This window comes from Penicillium macrosclerotiorum (assembly GCF_028827735.1).
Source record: "Penicillium macrosclerotiorum strain IBT 26536 chromosome Unknown utg000007l_segment0_segment0, whole genome shotgun sequence".
NCBI lineage: Eukaryota > Fungi > Ascomycota > Eurotiomycetes > Eurotiales > Aspergillaceae > Penicillium > Penicillium macrosclerotiorum.
In genome coordinates this window covers 2487228-2506610 of record NW_026643086.1, presented here as the reverse complement: position 1 = coordinate 2506610, position 19383 = coordinate 2487228, and the positions used below count along the sequence as shown (strand labels likewise).

Sequence of the window (19383 nt, the reverse complement as noted above, 5' to 3'; positions counted from 1 at the left end):
CCATTACCTGCAGCTCGACCCCTCCAACCACCCCTCCACCCCACTTGCCTGCCATCAACATCGTCATCGTCTGCCCAAACCTTTAACCACCCCACTAGACTTACTTTCCTCCTCTTCCTTTCTGATCGCGAGCTATTCTATCTCTCAACCAATTGATCATCACAATCATGTCGAACGGAAAGACTTTCACATTGAGCAACGGGGTCAAGATCCCTGGCGTCGGTTTTGGCACCTTCGCCAGCGAAGGCTCCAAGGGTGAGACCTACGCTGCTGTTACCTGTGCCCTCCGCGCTGGATACCGTCACCTCGACTGTGCCTGGTTCTATCTCAATGAGGACGAGGTCGGTGAGGGTATCCGCGATTTTCTCAAGGAGAATACCTCGGTCAAGCGAGAGGACATCTTCGTGACCACCAAGGTCTGGAACCACCTGCACCGCTACGACGATGTCCTCTGGTCGGTGGACGACTCTCTCAAGCGTCTGGGGCTGGACTACGTGGATCTGTATCTCGTGCACTGGCCGATTGCCGCCGAAAAGGACGAGCAGCGCAACCCCAAGATTGGCCCGGATGGGAAGGTAAGCACGCGCCCCCTCGATTGTCAACCCTCACATCAAGCAACTAGCTAACGCGCTTGGTTTTGAATAGTATGTCATCCTTAAGGATCTGACCGAGAACCACGAGGAAACCTGGCGTGCCATGGAGAAGCTGTACGCAGACGGCAAGGCTAAGGCCATCGGTGTGTCCAACTGGACCATCCCTCAGCTGCAGCAGATGGAGAAGTTCGCCAAGGTCCAGCCGCACGTCAACCAGATTGAGGTGCACCCCTTCCTGCCCAACGAGGAGCTGGTCCAGTACTGCTTCTCCAAGAACATCCTGCCCGAGGCCTACTCGCCCCTGGGCTCCCAGAACCAGGTCCCCACCACTGGCGAGCGGGTCAGCGAGAACAAGACCCTGAACGAGATTGCCGAGAAGGGCGGCAACACCCTGGCCCAGGTGCTGATTGCCTGGGGTCTGCGTCGTGGATATGTTGTGCTCCCTAAGAGCTCGAACCCCAAGCGGATCGAGTCCAACTTCAAGAGCATTGAACTCAGCGATGCCGACTTCGAGGCAGTCAACAAGGTTGCGGAGGGCCGTCACTTCCGCTTTGTCAACATGAAGGACACCTTTGGCTACGATGTCTGGCCCGAGGAGACCGCCAAGAACCTGTCTGCGTGAATGGTGAACCAAAAGTTAGACATGAAGGAGTCCTAGATGAGAAAGATACCCGTACTCGGGGAAAGTTAGTCCCTCGGTCCCTTGGGCGGACGCAGAATGTGTTATGAATCCCAGAATCAACTTAGAGAGTTGGATATACGATTAAATCCAAGCGAGACCAATTATCTACCCACAAATTTCCTATAATAATGACTTCTATGTAGACATCAAGTCTTCCATAATCACCTGTACACGCTCGCATGGCTTCTTCAATCCGTTCTCTCGGTACTCGAAGCCTACAGAGAGTTTCCTTCTCTCCATCTCTCATCCCACGCCAGCTCCCACCACGTCTCGTCCTTCCCCCGCCCGGATCCACGCCCATCAATAGCGCCCTCCCGAAGTCCCATAAATGAGACCTTGGGAAAACACCGATCAAAGAACTCAAAAAACACCAATACCAGCCCGTTTGCAAAAAACTAAAGCACCCAACCCCCAACCCCCTAGCCTTGTATTGATCCTGTATTCCGCACCACCAGGGATGCAATACCGCACAGGGGCCGCGCGAGGAACACACCAATCGGAGCTACGAACCTCCCACCTTATCCCATCGCCATCCATGCCCTGTCCCTCGCCTCCAACTCAAGCTTTTGGCCACCTTTTTGATTAGAGAAAAAGAGGAAAAAAGTGATGAAAACTCTTTAAAAAATTTTTAATATGGCCAGGGTATGTGCGGGAAAGTAGTCCTTGCTCTGATCGATGGGCGTCTAGATCATTTTCGGCGTGCACGCCGTGGCGCGGGTGGCGGTAATTAAACTACTATATTGTTATAACCCATTCGTTCAATATAGGCACAACATGATGAGTACAGTAGACTACATCGATACATACCATACTCTATTAGAATCTGATATGCATTCCGTGAAGCTAGCAAGGGGAAAATCCACCCCTCCTCCTCCTTCCCCCTCCATCCCCCACCCGAAGCTACAAGAGTCTTGATCCCATGTCAATCATTGATCCCTCGGCATCGTTGCCAAAAACATACGCCTACAATGCCCTCATCGCTGCATACCTTCCAAGGCGCCCCATGCCGCTGTAATTGCCGGTACGTGCCTGGTATCGGACCCAGGAGCACTCTGCTCCGACATCTGCAGCGACGATGTCATCCCGCGTGTGGCTCGGAGCCCCTGCGCCACTTGTTACAGGGCACGACAACCCCACATACCGAGCCTAGCGCTCGGCGGTGCGGCCTATATGGAATACAGAGGACGGAGGATGGACGACCGTCTAGCGATCCGGGGGGGGGGGGGTCGAAGCGCCGGGAAAAGTCGGGCGCGTTCGGTGGGCAGATCCGGGGATTCGTCGTGCATCACCGAGATGCCGAATGAGGCATGGTTCTTTCTGAGGGCGGGCCGAAAAGGTTGCACTTGGAGAGTTTGTGTTTTTGCTAAGGTTGGTTGGTTGGTTGGAGTGGGGGAGGGGAAGGAGGATACAATGGGAGTGTTCATTTCTCGAGGCATTTGGATTTGGGAATGGCGGATGATGGTTGGATGAGGGAGATTGGCATGTGGCTCGGGCTGGTGGTAGCCGGTACTTGGCTGGTGGCTGTTTCAGCCGCGTCGGGGCCGAGTACTCGGTACCTGTATTCAGGTGTATATGCATGTCTGATCGCGTATGCAACCCGTACTCTGTGCAATTTCGCTGCGCTGCTTGGGGAAGAGGAGGGGAGGGTTGGTGGAGTGGTCTTGGGCGATTGGCTCGGGGATGCCAGTGCACACAATGTCTCGTCTAGTGTGTATACTGTACGCCGGAGATCCGGGAGTCCTGCATCTCCAACCAGTGACGTTTGTTTCTCTGCTACACGACCCAAGTCGGGCGTAGTCTGCCTACTCCTGGGGCTCCACTTCTTGTCCTGGTTCGGGTAACGTGCAGCCACTCCGTTGGTGGCCGCCTGGAGTCCCCACGTCGAGCGAATGGTCTGTGGTGACGGAGATTACTGACTCGTTGGCCTATCTCTGGTGGCATGAAAATGCCTCAAAAGCTAGAGGCCTCGGGGGTTAGAAGAGTGGATCGTTGGACCATGGGCTCTTAGGGAAATATCTTTAGATATCCGCTCATGAGAGTTTTCCCGGCGTTGCTTCGGTTTGGGTTGGGAGTATCTTCCGGATTGCGCATTGTATAGGCCGAGTGTTGGTGGTTGGGAGATGATCGGACGGCTCAACCGAGAACCCAGGGCGGAATATGTTGTGCAGGGGTCAGTATAAGGACGTCTGGGCTACCGAGAGCACGCAGTACATTGATTATGAGATGGGTAACTAGGTAATATCTTGAGCTTAGGTAGGATGTAACTTGCTGACATGTCGATATTCTGGATGTTTGCCCATTGCCATGACTCTACGGAGCATGCGTCTGAGATAATACGGCTAATGCAAGAACACTAGCCCCCAAGTAATTTCTGTTTAAGACGAGTGATGATACACTGTGAACCAGTCACTACATAGTCGTATTACTCGGGATCACCTTCTCTAGTTAGACCGAAAACATTCGATTCTACCAATATGAATTCGGGATCACACCCTCCGACAGGATGAGAATCAGTCCAGACCAGAGTTAAGAAAAAAAAAACAAAGTCCAGCACAGGCTTGAAGATCAGTCTGACCCTGATGCGCCAGAGCGGCCAGACCACGCCGCATGGACGATCAGATAGGCCGATGTGAAGATTGGGGCGCACCAGCTAACGGCACAGACGTCATCCCGCAGGTGGCTCCCGGAGTGCAGTTGCCAACTGCAGCTGTGGCTGCAGCTCTCGGGACCCTATGTGATCAACAAAATCCACTTGGACTTCGAAACATCTTAATTTCAGGGTTGAGGAAATAACCCAACACCGACCCAACTAATGCAGGAACTAAAACAGAAGCAGTGGCAATCCCATGAGTGGTATCTTTGCAAACAAAAAAGAGAACAAGCACAAAACAAGTGGGAAAGAAAGGCACATGATAATCAAAAGTGAACTCCAGATTTCAATGAAGGAAGAAACCAGATGCGAGGTGGACAATGCGCTGATGAGATAAAAATGAGAGTCAATGCGTGATCTTGGGCTGTAGTGGGAGCAGGGTCAACACGACTACCCCATGGACAGAACTATATTACCACCCTCACAAACAATCATGTCCGAGCTCGAACGCGTCGAGGCATCGGAGTGCACCCCGCGCTAGCCTCCAGCATACTCTTTCGCTTGGTATTCTCTGAGTTGGCTCCACTCCGCGTAGGGATTCCACTGACAAAGCTTTGATCGGAAGTGCCGTTCACCTTGGCCGCAGGAGCTGGAAGCAAAGACGCACTGGGGGACTTGGGGATCAGCTTGCGGCGCGCCTTAGTGGGCGTCAAAGGTGCTGCAGCCGAGACAGCCACAGCGGGGGCCGATGCAGCGGGAGGCTTGCTGATGCGGCCACTGCCTGTCTTGACAGGTGTGCCGGAGATCATCGTCGAGTCGGCTAGGCGCCGTACCCGTCGTGATCGTGGGGTTGCACTAGCAGGTGCGAGCATCGGTGCGGTCGGGCCACCCTCGAGCTCGCTGCTAGCTGTGTCGCGATTGGTTTTCTGCTGTGCTAGGCTGCGGCTGCTGCGGGTACTGGATGCGGTTTTCTTCTCCGGACGCTTGCTCTCGGGGCATGAGCGCGAAGAGCCTTCGCCGACGTCATGCGTGCTGCTCTCACCCTGCTCTGCTGTTGCTGCGTCGTCAGAGGACAGAAGGATATCGTCTTCATACTCCACAAGGCGCTCCTCATTCCAAGAAACCTGCTTGCGTGATCGATGGGTGCGGGAGACTTTGCTATCGGCTGCGGCGGACTCGTTATGCTGTTGCTGAGCAATAGCTTGCAGGGTGTATTTGGGCATCATCGCGTCTCCCCGGTTATGCTTGGTGTTCCGCTTCGTAACTAAGGCTAGCTCTTGGGCCTCGGTCCGCTGCAGGAAAACAAACTCTGTACCTTTGGCCCGACGCAGGGAGATCATATTGCGCGCCGGGGGAGCATTGGGTGCGGGAGCTTTCACGCGGGAGCTTCGTCGACATACAGGGCTGGCAGGTGCGGGTTCCTCCACATCTTCTGCTGTCAACTTCGTAATGATGCCGTCACATGAATCATCGTTGGGAATACCATCACCCTTGGAAGGTGAGACCTGGATTTTAATTGGCGAAGGCGAATTGGCGTCCAAATCCTCAAGAGCCCGACGTGATCGTGGTGTTAAGCACTCGGTATCTGGAGACTCCTCCGAGCCGGATGATTTCTCTGCACCGTCCGTATCTTGCGACGTGATCAAGGCAGCCTTGGCCGCACGCTTGGCCTTTGCCTTGGACAAGAAGTCGCTGAGCAATTCAGCATCCTCGCCGTCTAACGAGCTTCGCAGCGCTGATCGCACTAAAGTTCCCTCTTGGGCCTGGGTTAGGCTTCGCACAACCTTTGAGGGAGTTGCCATCGCGCCGTTGCTATTGCTATCCTGAGTCACGTTGTCGATCGTTGTGTCTGCCAATCTTGAATATTGATTCTCCATAGTCTTTGCGTCAGCGGCCGGTGAATCCAGGCTTGCGGCATGCAAGCCATCATGGAACACTGGGGTTCGAGATGGGCTTCGCAACTTCTTGAGGAGCACAGGTGACGCCGTCATTGAAAGATCTCCCTCTGCACCAAGGTCATGGTGGATGTGAATGTCGCCCTCGCTGATTGGCCCTGTTCTCTTGTTTTGCAAATTTTCATCGTAGACATTAAATAGTGCGTCGGGCATTTTGCCTGCAGTTGGCTGTCAGCGACGGAAATGCCCTAAAATTATAGTGAACCTGACGCGGTCCGGGAGCTCGATACTCACGTCGTTTCCAGGAAATCTCCGACTCCCACTTGGTCTCGAGAAAGGAATTCTCTGGGCGATGAGATTGAGGTCTCGTGCGGTCCTCAAGCTCATCGGATTCAATACGCAGGCGTTTCACGCCACGCGCATGCGATGCATCTCCCGAGGCGTTCACGGCCGTCTGCCACGCGTTGTTATCCAGCGCGGTTGATGATTCTAGAGATTGCATGTTGGAGAATGAGGTTTGGAACCGCTTCCACAACTTTTTCGACTTGATACCACCCTTGAAGGGCGTGGATGGTTTGCGCTCCCACAGTCGGGGTAATGCCTTCAGGGCTTTGATCGGTGTGAAACTAAACGAGCTCTCGTCAGGAGCAGGATTGACCGTGTCACTGAAGAGATGAAATGCGCGAGCGCGCTCTAAATTAGCAAGCGATGATAATGGTTGAAGGAGCTCGCAAATCCCGATCACAGGTATGAATTCTGGTCACCAAATGGAGCGGGATCGCAGAATCAACAAGGAGAAACCACCCCCTGAGCCCGGGAAAAGTATGCAACGAGACCAAAAAAAATGGACAGGGACACCGGTCAAAGGAAGAAAGATTCATGGAAGAAGATGTGACCCACCATGTTTGCGCCTGCGACAAGGCAGGGTCGGTGTCCATTGTTGGTGTTGCGCGTGTGGAATGTGTCAAAAGTGCACTGGAATCTGCGCAATGGGATTTCTGCGGGAGGGAAGGCGTCGAAGAAGTAATTGGCGAGAATAGTAACAAATCCAGCCCTCAAAAATTGCAGGCAAAGGAGATCTGTTGGTAATTCATATAGCGATGTAAGTAATGCCGTGGGGGAGGTTAGAGTTGTGCTGAAGCCGTCAGTTTTGCTTGGGTTGGGGGCGCTTGGGCGGTTGCACGTCAGTTGCCCTGCCAACCAGCGCATGGCCTTGTCAACGCTCGGGCGATCCTGAGCCACGATTGGCTGGCTCAAGATGCATGCGGGCGTGTCGGCGAGGCCACACGAGGGAAAAATCTACTTGAGAGGGTTGAAATTTCTAGTCAGAAGCCCGACATTCAATGTGAGGATCTGAATCGGAACTCTCCAAACCGACACGTGATGTCAAAGGTCAATAACCAAAACCTTAATTTAGTAGAAGAGTAGACTTGTAATGATTGCCTAGTATTGATAAATATATCGAAAGTTGGCTAGCCTGTAGCGAGGTTGCTAATAGTCAGACTCAGAGAGGAGTAGAAAGATTAGCTTAGAAAACCAGATTAGAGCCGTCAACAATACGTAATTTCGGATCACGGCACCAACTTGAATGACGTCTAAATGTTTCTCAGACCCATTTAAATGAGGTTTAATCGCTATCACATGATGCCCGACAGACAATTCAGAGTCGGAGCTGCGACATACCGAGTTCCATGAGAATTAGATTGCCTCCTATTTTCAGGAACCCTTTTTTGCCATATTTTCCAATCTTTGAAAGTATCATCTATCCTTCTAATTCTATGACTATGTCTATTGATCCCAGGTATGTCAGGATATCATTTCCATCTGATTCATTCAAGGAAGTTGCTTATTGTGATAGAAATACGAGAAGTTTCACTTTTGAGTTCACGTTTCCACGCAAGAGCAGAGAAGGGCTTATTTATCGTGGTAACTTTTACCGACGAGGGGGAATAGTCAAATTGTTTCTTGCCGAATATGCCGTACGTGAACTCGTACAGCGCGAAGAAATGATAGAACTCAGAATCAGAGGATTACAAAAGGCTGCAGATATTGAATGTGATGTTGATCAGCTGCATGAGGCAACTCAAGAGCTTGAAATCATTCGAAGAAAGCTTCCCCGGGAAGAATATATGTTATACCGGGCGGAATCTATGATGTGCTCCACTCTGAAACTTGGATATGATCTTCTTAGACAGGATACTACATGGTTCATGCGCAAGGAACTGGTTCAGGATTGTTTGAATCGTCTTGGATGCTGTAGCCGAGGCTGCGGTTGCTGCAAACAAAGATCCTTGTCAAAAAGACAGAAAGGCAGGGGTCATTGCACCACAGAATGTTGGTGCTGCGCAAATTATCGAGGTTTTGAGCTCCCTGAAGATGAGAAGCAAGATATCAGGAGCGACCTAGAAGAAAGACTGCAAGCAGAGAATATGTCATATATTTTATTGCTCGGAAACACCTTTTTCTCCCCGCTGAGATCGCAACTTAGACGATATATGTGGCAGTGGATATTTGCGCGAGGTATTAAAAGCTGATTTGGTGACGGAGATATCTTTTGGACGAGGAGTTGGTATCTTGCTTAAAATTACTAGTACGTCCGATCTCGCTCTATATTCAAAGGGCTTTGAATAAATACTTACCTACCATTCAGGTATTATGATAATATGACAGTTCTAGTCTATTTCACTAATTTATAAAGTATCATGATTGCTTGACAATGATGCAGCATGAAGAATTGTTATTTGAAGGGTGTCATTGCATAGCACACAAAAAAAACTCAAGCGCCAAATCTATTTTTGGTATATCTCATGGACTATCGTACCTAGCGAGCTAGGGCACTCTATGGCAAACCTGGCATACAGGTAGGATAAGATGGATCAACGAACAAGCTAACAAACCACGCAGAATGTTGGCACTGCGCAAAGTTCCCAGGTTTTGAGCTCCCAAAAATGAGAAGCAAAAAAATAAAATAAGAAGCAACTGAAGGAGGTACTAGAAGATGAATATTGTTCACACATTTTATTGTTTGGAAGTTGGATTTTCTCTCCGTTGAAAAAGCAAAGGGGTCCATTTTGGTGGCACAGGACGTCTAAGTGAGGTATCAAACGTTGATATACGGGACGAAAATGTGTTGAAAACTAGTAATAGATATTTTGTCTTCATTGCTAGCCCGCATTGTCAATCTGTTTAAGACCTCTCTCGATCTCGCTTTATAATCTATAAAATTTTGACCCAATCTTTACCGGTTATTAGGGGTATTATTGTGACATGATAATTCCAGTCCCATTTTATTAATTTCTCTTTCCAATAATAATTGCTTTGCAATGACGATGTATTTGTTACCGCGAGAGAAACCTTACATACCTCAGCTTCTCTGCTGAGATTGATATGAATTATATGTGCAACTCGCCGGGCGTGAGTTCAAATTTCTGGGAGGTATGAACCCTGGCATATGGACAGCTCAGATGCAGCCTTGATATTTGCTTGAGGAATCATATTTGATGAAGTTCACAAAGAACATGGGATAGCTTTTCACTCATTTATCTCTGTAAACAGGTCATACGAAATGTCGGGATCTACACTTGAGGATTGGACATAGACGATGAAAATCTAAGCCACCCGAAGACGTCTAAAGGATTTGATACAAACAAACCGCGGAATAAGAAGAAACAAAATGAAATAAACATAGAATGGGTCTATGACCCGAGGGTATAAGGAAACAAAAAACAAAACAAAACAAACACAACACAACACAACGGCATCTACACCGCATGCCTGGGCATCGGAATCCGCACAACAACGAAAAAACAAAAGAAAATCCTCCTCTTGCTAGTGCCACGGCCGGTGGTGGTATAAACAGACAAAAACCGCAAACAATCAGTATACATAATCCCACCACGACCGTGACACCACATCCTTCCCTTTCCTTCACTTCATCCCAGCGAGTAGCGAGCCTACCGTCTTGCCTATACCAGAATGAGAGTCTGGCGGCCGGCTTGGCAAGGCGGGCAAGAGGCAACCGGGCGGCACGACGATGAAATCAACCCCGCAATCGGGGGCATCAGCGGCTCCGGGGGCCGAGGAGGTCGACGAATGCTCCAAAGTGGAGCCATCAACCAGCACACGGAGTCGAGGGCGGGGGAGGGGGAGGGCAGGCGGGAGTTCCTTTACGCCCTCATCGGAGGGCGACTCCCGCCTGTTTTTGCCCTTATTGGAGGGCCCAGCGTCGTCGACGGAGATCCCAGCTGTATGCACAGGAATCGGTCAGCATTTCCAGATTCAGCAAAGCCTACAATGCTCAAGAATACATGCTCTTACTGTTATCGGGGGTTTCCCCATTGTCGGGGGCTTTCCCTTTCTTCTGGGCGTCCTTGGAGCCCGAGGAGGAGGAGGAGGAGGAGGAGGAGGAGGAGGAGGAGGAGGTGGTGGTGGTGGCGGAGGAGCGCGGCTGGGAGGCTATATTTCATTTGATCAGCGCATATCCAACACAGTATTCCAAAGAAAAGATCATCTTACCGGAGTCGGATTTTTTAAAGGGCCAACAGGCCCGGGCCTTCTCGGCCATCTTCTTCTTCCTCTCGGCCCTCTTGGCGGCCGCACGCTCCTCCAGATACTCCATGTTGAGTATCTCCTGGGGGTGGCCGCGGCGCTCCCCGCGGCTACATGGTTCGTTTAATTAGTCTAAAAGTCACGAAAAATCGCCAGAGCTACAAGCCAGAAGGAACACCATACCGCACCCGCCAGCACCGGTACACCACCAGTATCACCACCACAAGCAAAACCCCAGGCACCAACCACGGATAGTGGGCGTTGGCAGCCTCGGCGGCAGCAGAGGACACGGCGACGGAGGGCGAAGGAGGCGAGGGAGGGGGGGGGGGAAGCTGGCGCGGGCGAGCAGTGGGAGGGGGGCCATCTTGGATGTGAAAGGGGCCATTTTTGATGGAAACAGTCTACATGGGAGCTGATTTTCCATCTATATAGCTACGACTGAGCTGCTGCCGTTTTTCAGATCACGCCCGTAACTTTGCTTAGCTTTACTATGTGTACTGCGATGTTTGATCCTGCTTTACATGCAGGTTGATCCGCCGCACCTTGGTCAATTTGAGAAAAATATTTCATCTCCATCGAAAAAGTAGTGAAAGACCCAGCAAAATTTCCATGTCTCTCATGAATATTACCAGTAGAAATCAGGAATCTGCATTAGGATGTCTGCATCAAACAACGAAATGGTAATAATCGAACCATGGGAGTCAATAGATTAGCGACATCTTGGAAGGCTGACCAATCAGCGACCAGGAACTTCGAATATAGATTGTGTTTGACCAATAGAATTTTAGAAAATGTAGTTGATTGTCGACATCATTTGAAATTTTACCTCCCATTCAGATAAGTTTTCCTAGCTCTGATCTTCATCTTGCTTTGAGGATCACAAAATTATTAAATGTGAGAGTGATTATGATTGATATTCAGTCAGATGGAGGGTTCGGCTTGGCTGGTCGCTCTTGACTAGTCTGCTCGACTCGGATCATGTAGCAAGGCAGGTGCGTGGAACGATTTTTGTCACACGAAACCCACAGTCTCCAAGCAACCAGGAGATTGAACAAGTTGACGAGATGAAATAGAAGGCCCGAATTACCGAGGCTTATGGTCTGATCAAAGAATAGACGCGAGCCGAACCAGGCGTTCCCAGCAAAGTCCCCAATGTATGTGGATATCAAGCATGTGATAGAAATTGATGCTATGATTGGTCAAATGATCGAATTTCTCCAGGTTAACTACAATTTTGCCGATGACCCATCTCTCGTACCATAAATATACAGATCTGCATTGAAATAGAATAAACAAGAAAGGCGTTACTGAAACTTGAATATTAATTTACAAAGATCCGGCTGCTAGGATATAACCACCATCCACTGCAATTGTCTGTCCGCTTAGGTATTGATTAGTAGCTGCAAAAAGCACGACGCTCGCCATTTCTTCATCTTTGCCCGGCCTTCCTGCAGGAATCTTCTGCTCGTAATTCTCCTTTGGAATGAAGCTTTTCTGGTTCTTATCGCTCTCGCCTGCTGTCATTTCACTCGGAAACACTCCGGGCGCAATATTATTGACGCGAATCCGTAAATTTGATGTCATGGTTTCGTGTGCTAGCATTTTGGTCAAATGGATTGCGGCAGCCTTGGAAGCGTTATATGCGAAATGGTGCTGGGAGACCTTTATAATGCCCGAGATCGAAGTGATGTTTATCACAGTGCTAGTCCAACCGTGCTCCTTTTCGGAGCCCTTCTCAAGCAGCGGAAGAAAAGCCGATGTCATGAAATAAAGCTGCGAGACATTTGTGCGGAAAGTTTTGTCCCAGTCACCAAAATCACGCGATGGATGTTCGAATAGAGATTGGCGTAACTTTTCGGGACTCTGACACTCGGTGTCTTGATGACCAGTGGAGATTCCAGCATTGTTGATCAAGATAGAGAGGAATTTCTCGCGGGAGCTGACTTCTTGAACCAACTTATCGATCGAGTCTTTATCGGTTACATCGGCAGTAATAGGTATTAGCTGACCAGGGATATTTTGATTGTAGAGCTCGCTGACTCTCTCAAGCTTTTCCTGTGTTCGACCTGTGATATACACCTTTGCGCCATTCACGGCTAATGCCTGGGCTGCCATAAGGCCAATACCCGATCCTCCCCCGGTGATGAGTGCCACTACATGTATTAGCTGTGGTTCTGATATTTTGAGAAGGTACTAGTATATATACCTTTATTTTTGACATTGAACAGGTTATGTAGCTGAAATTTATCGTTGCTTTCTTTCCCTTCCATCGTGACTTTTGTTCGGAAAATCAAACGTTGGATTCTTTTTTCGAATACAAGCTAGATACCGGGTGAAACTAGAATGCGTCTTATTCAAAAAGACACCGATGAAGATACCTCAGAAAAAGGTAGTCTGGGCAGTATCTATCAGTGACGAACAGAAGGATTGGGATGGGCATCCTGTGAAATTTATTTATTCACTCTGCCTTAATCCAAACGATTACCAAATGAAAGCAAGTATAAATCAGGTTTTTCTCGCGTGTGGTTCAATTCTCATTTTTTCCGCTTTGAGAAACTATATCAGAATGACGTCGACTGTACCAAAGTTACCCGCCTCAGTATCATAAGAGTGGTTACAGTATTATATTTGAAGATTTACTGTGCTTGAAATTGCCATGCAATAAATTTCAACGGCTAAAGGGATTAAGATAGTATTACTCGCAAGATCATATTATTTGAAGGTGTTTCCAAGAATGATGTCGAGTCATCCAATGAGGACAACACCCACCTGTCAGCGCCCTCGGGTTACATAATGAGTGATAACGTATTTCACTAGCAGTGTCTCCGCCCACCCACACCGCTTCGCGTTGTGGGTGTGCCACACACAGATGCATAACCACACACAGATGCATAATCTTTCCTATTTCCCCTATCTACTACTGCATCCCACTAGTATCTATATAGAAACCCTGCCTGTTCTGACGTGCTTCCTCTGCTCTATCTAACGATGCCTGGCTTTCCTGTGTAGGTTCTGGTGGTGGTGATGTTCCATATGTTTTCTTCCACTGCTTCCTCACCCGCTTCCGCTCTATATCCGCTTCCTTCTCCTTTCTTTTAGCAATAGAACGATTTGCATCTCTAATAGAGAGGACCCCTGTTTTGCTAAGCGGCGTTTTAACCTGGCGCTTGGTGATTGGGCGCTGTAGTGGTTGTTGAGCTTCCCTAATCTTGCGAATAGTATCATTCGCTAGATTTAGGTTCTCTATAGCAATCTTGTTATGATGAAACACACGATCAAGATTACGTTGCTGCCTTGGTGTAAGATCCTCTTGATATCTAGCAATCTTCCTTTGATTCTTTTCTAGATCCTGTATAGATCTAGGCGGCGATTGGTCGATACTAGAAGAAGATATAGGTGGTAGTGAAGGTGTTGTATGAAGCGTTGAATGAAGCGGTTGTAGATCTGGCGCTATAAGATCTTGACACTCTTGGATAGGAAGGCTATTAATAACCTTGCTACTATCGACTGGATATATCCCACGATCTTTGAACGATTCACGAATGATTCGCTGGCTAAACGCTCTATTCCGAATATCACCGATTATTCGAAGGAACTCGGATCTCCCGATAGGGCTTCCACCCCAAAACGCGTGATCGTTATTCGCTAAGCGGAAGTGTTACTTATAGCTTAGAAACGGCTTACCGTCAAGCGGCTAGCAAAGATGTGTAGTATGTGGTAGGAATCCTATTGGTAGGATATCGTTCTTTTCGCAAAGGTGTAGAAATTCGAATGTAAGATGCGAGCCGTGACCGTCGAATATTAGGATACGTTTTTCACCTAATTTCGTACGGTCGCATGTTGATTCTATAAAGAATCGAAGCCATTGAACTGCTATATCGTCGGTTATCCAACCGTTAGGCGATGTAGTGATAGTAGTTCTTGGTGGTAGGTCGTCTGTTTGATTAAACCAAGATTCTATAAAGATCCCGTTGCCTTTGAAAATAAACCAAGGCTCCATCTGCTACCCGTCGGCAGCGATACACTCGATAGACGTGATATTTTCGCCTTGGTCTGGCTGAGGAAGATCTACTACCTTCCTACTAGTAGTAGTAGTAGTAGTAGTAGTAGTAGTAGTAGTAGTAGTAGTAGTAGTAGTAGTAGATATAACGTTTCTAGATCTTCCTTCGCCTGGTTGAAAGCCGCATTCATCAAAGTTATAGACTAAGCGTGGTGGTGTAGTCTTCTTGATCGTTTGGGCTAGTAGATCGTACCAATGCTGTAGTGCCGCTGGATCCTCTGCTAGAATTCGCTTCGACTCCTTCGTATACTGCTTAGTAGGCCCTAATTGAAGATGTTTAGGAAGCCTATTAATAAAGCGATACGCCCACATCTTGCTAATCGGCGGCTTGCCGACGCGTTGGCATACACGATTCGCCCACGCTTCTAGTATCCTAGGAGTGATAGGCATATAGCAATCGTTCATATATTGAATCCAGCGAATCAAGGCTTCTTCTTGATAGGGTTCTAGGGCCTGTTTAGCATTGCGTTTAGCTGTATTAGGCCCTGTTCCCTTTTTAACACGGCGATAGAGAGTGCTTTGATTAACGCCAAATTCACGTGCTAAACGCGCGATATTCGGCTTCTCCTCTCGTGATGCAGCTAGGCAGGCCTCAGCCATACGAGATTCATCAAATTTAGGCATATTTAGATAGTGGTGTTGGATAGAGAAGCAAAAAATAGGGTGATAGGAAAGATTATGCATCTGTGTGTGGTTATGCATCTGTGTGTGGTTATGCATCTGTGTGTGGCACACCCACAACGCGAAGCGGTGTGGGTGGGCGGAGACACTGCTAGTGAGTTGCCACCACTAGTGAGTTGCCACCCTTACCACCTACTACTTTTTGAAAACACTATTTTTCCACCATAACGCCATATATTTAATTCAACTATTTGCTAGGGCACTGAGTAATCTTATGCCCTATATTCCCACATCCGGAACACCGAAACACACGCTTGGTAGTAGGCTCAGCGCCTATAGTAGGCTGCTGAGCAAGCTCTGTAGCATCGTTTTGAATAGCTTCAACGCTTGCTGGCAACGTTGAATCTAGAGATATAGATTCGCCGACCGTAGGATCTTGCTGCCTAGATATCTGGCGATTAGACCGTGTGCGTTTTTGACGCTTCTTCTCGTTGAATCTATATAGTTGCCGAATCTCTTCCGCTTGCAAAACAGTGTTATGAAACGCTAGTTCAGCACCTTTAACTAATTGATCTAGCGCTCTCTCTGTAGGGCTTCCTGGCGACTGTGAGCGCCTATATAGTAGAGCTTTGATAGATGATGCTTGCTTGCTAAGCTGCTTAACCGTATGTGGCGTAGTAGGCACGAAAGCGCTACTCCTACTACTAGGCCTACTAGTAGTAGGAGGTGTAGGTGTTCGAAGCGATATATTAAGCTTTGATAGGACTCGGTCGGCATCTAGCGGAACTAGGCCGGCGCTGGCGAAGCTTGATTGTATAGTGCTAGGTAGGAAGGCTTCCTAGCGTGCTAGTGTATAGGATTCTAGGAAGTCGAGCTTATCGATATGGTTATATCCTAGGCAAGCTTGGGCCTCGATTAAGCGACCGTATAAGCGCTTTAGGATAGCAAAACATCCTATATCTAGCGGCTGTAGAAGATGTGACGAATGCGGCGGCATACAGAGTGGTATAACGTTATTTTGCTAGCAGATTTGGTCGAATTGTGGTGTTAGATGGCTTCCATGACCGTCTAATATTAACAAGCGATATTTGCCTTGCGTACGACTAGTAGTTGCTGGAATAAAGAGCTTTTCTAGCCAGCGTAGGCCTATATCATCGGTAGTCTAACCGTTCGGTGATACTTCGATTCGCTAGTCTTTCGGTAGGTTATCAAACCAGCTAGCAATATAAACCTTCCCTTTAAATACTATATACGGCGGAAGCGAGTAGCCGGTTGCCGATATAGATTCAATTGCTGTAACCCACTCCCGATTTCTAGGTTGTAATAGAGCTTTCCGACCGTATAGATCCTTCCGTGTAACGATTCTAGTAGTAGATATCAAGCCTATTGCAAAGCCTATTTTATCAAAGTTATAGATATCGTTAGGAAGGATCCCGTTTTCATTGATCGTACGCTCTACTAGCCTAAACCACGCGCGTAGGCTAGTAGGGTCTTCGTTTTGCGCACGTTGATAGTCGTAGCGTCTAGAGAATCGTGTATAAAGCTCTGGTCGACGTTTAATATAGCGTGCTACCCAGTTAACACCTATATTAGGAGGTAGGAGAGGAGGGAAGATATCACTACGCGCTACTAGTAGAAGATTTGCCATATCTCTAATATGCGAAGGCCTAGGGGAAGCACCACGCGTATCTAGAGATAGGATCCACTGGCAAAGCGAATCCTCTTCTTCTTGTGTCAGTTTAAGACGTGGTGATCGTGTATCCTCGCGATTAGGCATTCCATGAAGCCTATTGCGTAGCGTTGATCGACACACGCTATATAGCGACGCTGCTTGGGATACAGAGCTTACTGAGCTATTTTGAATAGCTTTGATAGCAAGTAGTATCCTTCCCTCCCTACCTGGCGATTTTGAGCGTTTTTCAGAACGTTTTGGTGGCATGGTGTGTGATGGAAGATAGTAGGTGACGCGTGGGAACGCGAAATTTGATGGAGTGGCAACTCACTAGTGGTGGCAACTCACTAGTGAAATACGTTATTCAACCGTAGTCAGTTAATCAATTTCTTTTCACAACGAGCCAATAAATATCCAACTTCAAGGCATCTTTCTTCCGGAACATCAGCATCAAGCCACAGTGAAGTGTGAATCTTCAAATCTAAAATCGGCACCGGGCCAAGGTTTTCTGCACAATAGCGGAGCTGGAATCGAAAGCAAAAATAAAACATCGCTGATTGGCTTGAAGTAAGTACTAAACAAATCCAGCTAGGCCAATCAGAATATTTGGAAAAGAAGCATAAACGAATCTCAGGAAGAAGCAACGTGCAGAGAAAAATGCGTGCAGTTGATGATGGATCTATCTGCGATCTACATATATGACGAAATAGGCTCTAAACTAGCTGATCTGGGGGCTCCAAAACCATATTAGTATATTGGAAAGCTGTCATCAGTAGGCCGAATCCATGAGGACCGAACCCGAATATAAACGGAGATACTCGGGTCTTGCAGGCTGGCACTCTTACTGAAGCTCAGTATCATGGTCAAATAGAAAGGATGTAATCTAACTTTCTAACTATCTAACATATTGGCTGAGGACACCGGTCAGTTGACTCACCCAGCGGCCCCGGAAATCAGGATATACAGGCTCAAGGTGTTACCCTCCAAGCCAGGTCCCCTGACCCCAGGCACCTTCTTAGCTAGTTCAGAGCATAAACGATATGATCATCTTCACATCTCCTGACTCTGTCACAAAAGGGTTGAAATTTTCGGGGTCTTTCCCCGGTAGGACTCTCGGAGAAGTCCATAATGAAGAATGAAATGGATGAGAGAACTCTTTCCACAGGGTCTGGGGAAGCGACTTGACTCCCAAGAGTATGATATCATTACATACCCCTGGTGCCTGCTTTTCTAGAAATGCTGTTATCGGGAAAATTTTCAGAATCAACGCGCTGCTGGAAATCTATCTGATATGTTCTAATGTAATGAGCATCTACCATTGGATCTACTAGTAATTCCGATAAATTTTAAGGCAGTCGGCTTCTAGATTTAACAATTTCCGAAAATCTTCTTGGACCCAGGAAACCTTAGAGCCCCCACCACTTGAATGGTGAGGATCAATGTGGCGCGGACTATATAGAAGCCTCGAACTATTAGTCCACATGAATGAATAGGCAGTCAAAAATAGACTGTTTGGTAGCTAACGCCTGGTCCGGTATAGAGGGATACAGTCTGATTAACTGTGGCGACTGAAACTTGGGGCCTCTTTGTGTGGCTCTTGGGGTCCTGAGCTGATCAATATTGACCACGTGGTGTCTGAATGACCGACCACTTGCTCGGCCTGCAAAACTTCAATTCATCACCTGACTTTGATGCACCGACCTCCCTGTACGTGTCTCAAGGTAGGCGAAGGAGCCAGTGGGGACGTGTGCCTTGGCCATGACTCACTTCCTTTTGTTCTTCGGGCACTCAATGAATCGTCTCACCGCTCCAATTCTTGACGCCTTTGGATGAAAACCATTAAGCATGAGGAGACACGAAACCTGGACATGAATCAATCTTGTACCACTGGTGGCTTACTATGTCCTCACTCACTCAATGATAGATACTAGTTGACTAGAATCACTAGCTCCAATTCAAAAAGATACGTCTAGCAAAAGAAGAGGACACAAACAAAGATTAATCGATTCAGACTTTGGTGAAATTGTGAGATCAATTGTGCCCCCTTACGCCTCCTGTGGGCCTTGGGCCCACGCTACGTTGGGGCGGTAAACAGTAGGCAAGGTTAGACTAGGTGATTGATTGTATTAATGACGATAGGTACCGAGGTAGTACTCCCGCTATACTATTTCCAATGAAAAATAAACATGGATGTCGGCACCATGGTATTCCGAACAGCCCTCTCGGCACGTTCTCCGTACGACGCTTCCAGAACGACGGCAGGAAATAGGGTGATGTGGACGTCGGACGTGCCGGAATGCGGGGGAACTATTCGGTCCCCGCGTCGGCGCTCCCTCGATGGGGTCATTGGATAATAATGCCGCAAAAGTCGCACGCATCATGGGGCCCTGACTTCATTTGCCCCTGTGCGTTTCTGAATATAGCAACCGTTGAATAAGAGAAACGTAAAAAGCTGGCTGGGCCCCTGGTCACTTGACCCGGTTGCGTGCCCATTACCTAAGATTACCTAAGGATTCGGTTGTCGTCGGGGACACACTTACCCGATCCGGTCTCGCGTTGCCGTTTGGGATCGCCCCCGAGGTCTAGATCCCCACAGCTTTACGTGATGGCACCACGATCGCCAACCATTTCCCAGCGATCACCATGGAACCAACGGATCACATGGATTGTATGGGTTTTTGCCCAGACCTGCTCAGGGTTACTCAACAATTTTCCACGCATC

General features: G+C 48.3%; 4 protein-coding genes across 4 annotated transcripts; 1 reads left to right on the top strand and 3 right to left on the bottom strand.

Moving 5' to 3' along the window:
* Positions 1-167: 167 nt before the first annotated feature.
* gldB (putative glycerol dehydrogenase (GldB)) lies at positions 168-1215 on the top strand (the record flags this gene model as incomplete). Its single annotated transcript, XM_057079449.1, has 2 exons — positions 168-575; positions 646-1215. The coding sequence occupies 2 exons, from the start codon at positions 168-170 to the stop codon at positions 1213-1215; spliced, it is 978 nt and encodes a 325-aa protein (XP_056932119.1).
* Positions 1216-4356: 3141 nt separating this feature from the next.
* Positions 4357-6698, bottom strand: N7462_007730 (uncharacterized protein; the record flags this gene model as incomplete). Its single annotated transcript, XM_057079448.1, has 3 exons — positions 4357-5978; positions 6055-6425; positions 6661-6698. 3 exons carry the CDS (start codon positions 6696-6698, stop codon positions 4357-4359), a joined length of 2031 nt encoding a protein of 676 aa, XP_056932118.1.
* Positions 6699-9687: 2989 nt separating this feature from the next.
* On the bottom strand, positions 9688-10693 carry N7462_007729 (uncharacterized protein; the record flags this gene model as incomplete). Its single annotated transcript, XM_057079447.1, has 4 exons — positions 9688-10004; positions 10078-10215; positions 10276-10418; positions 10551-10693. The coding sequence occupies 4 exons, from the start codon at positions 10691-10693 to the stop codon at positions 9688-9690; spliced, it is 741 nt and encodes a 246-aa protein (XP_056932117.1).
* Positions 10694-11634: 941 nt separating this feature from the next.
* Positions 11635-12578, bottom strand: N7462_007728 (SDR family NAD(P)-dependent oxidoreductase; the record flags this gene model as incomplete). The annotated part of the gene is made up of 2 exons (XM_057079446.1): positions 11635-12461; positions 12515-12578. The coding sequence occupies 2 exons, from the start codon at positions 12576-12578 to the stop codon at positions 11635-11637; spliced, it is 891 nt and encodes a 296-aa protein (XP_056932116.1).
* Positions 12579-19383: the final 6805 nt, after the last annotated feature.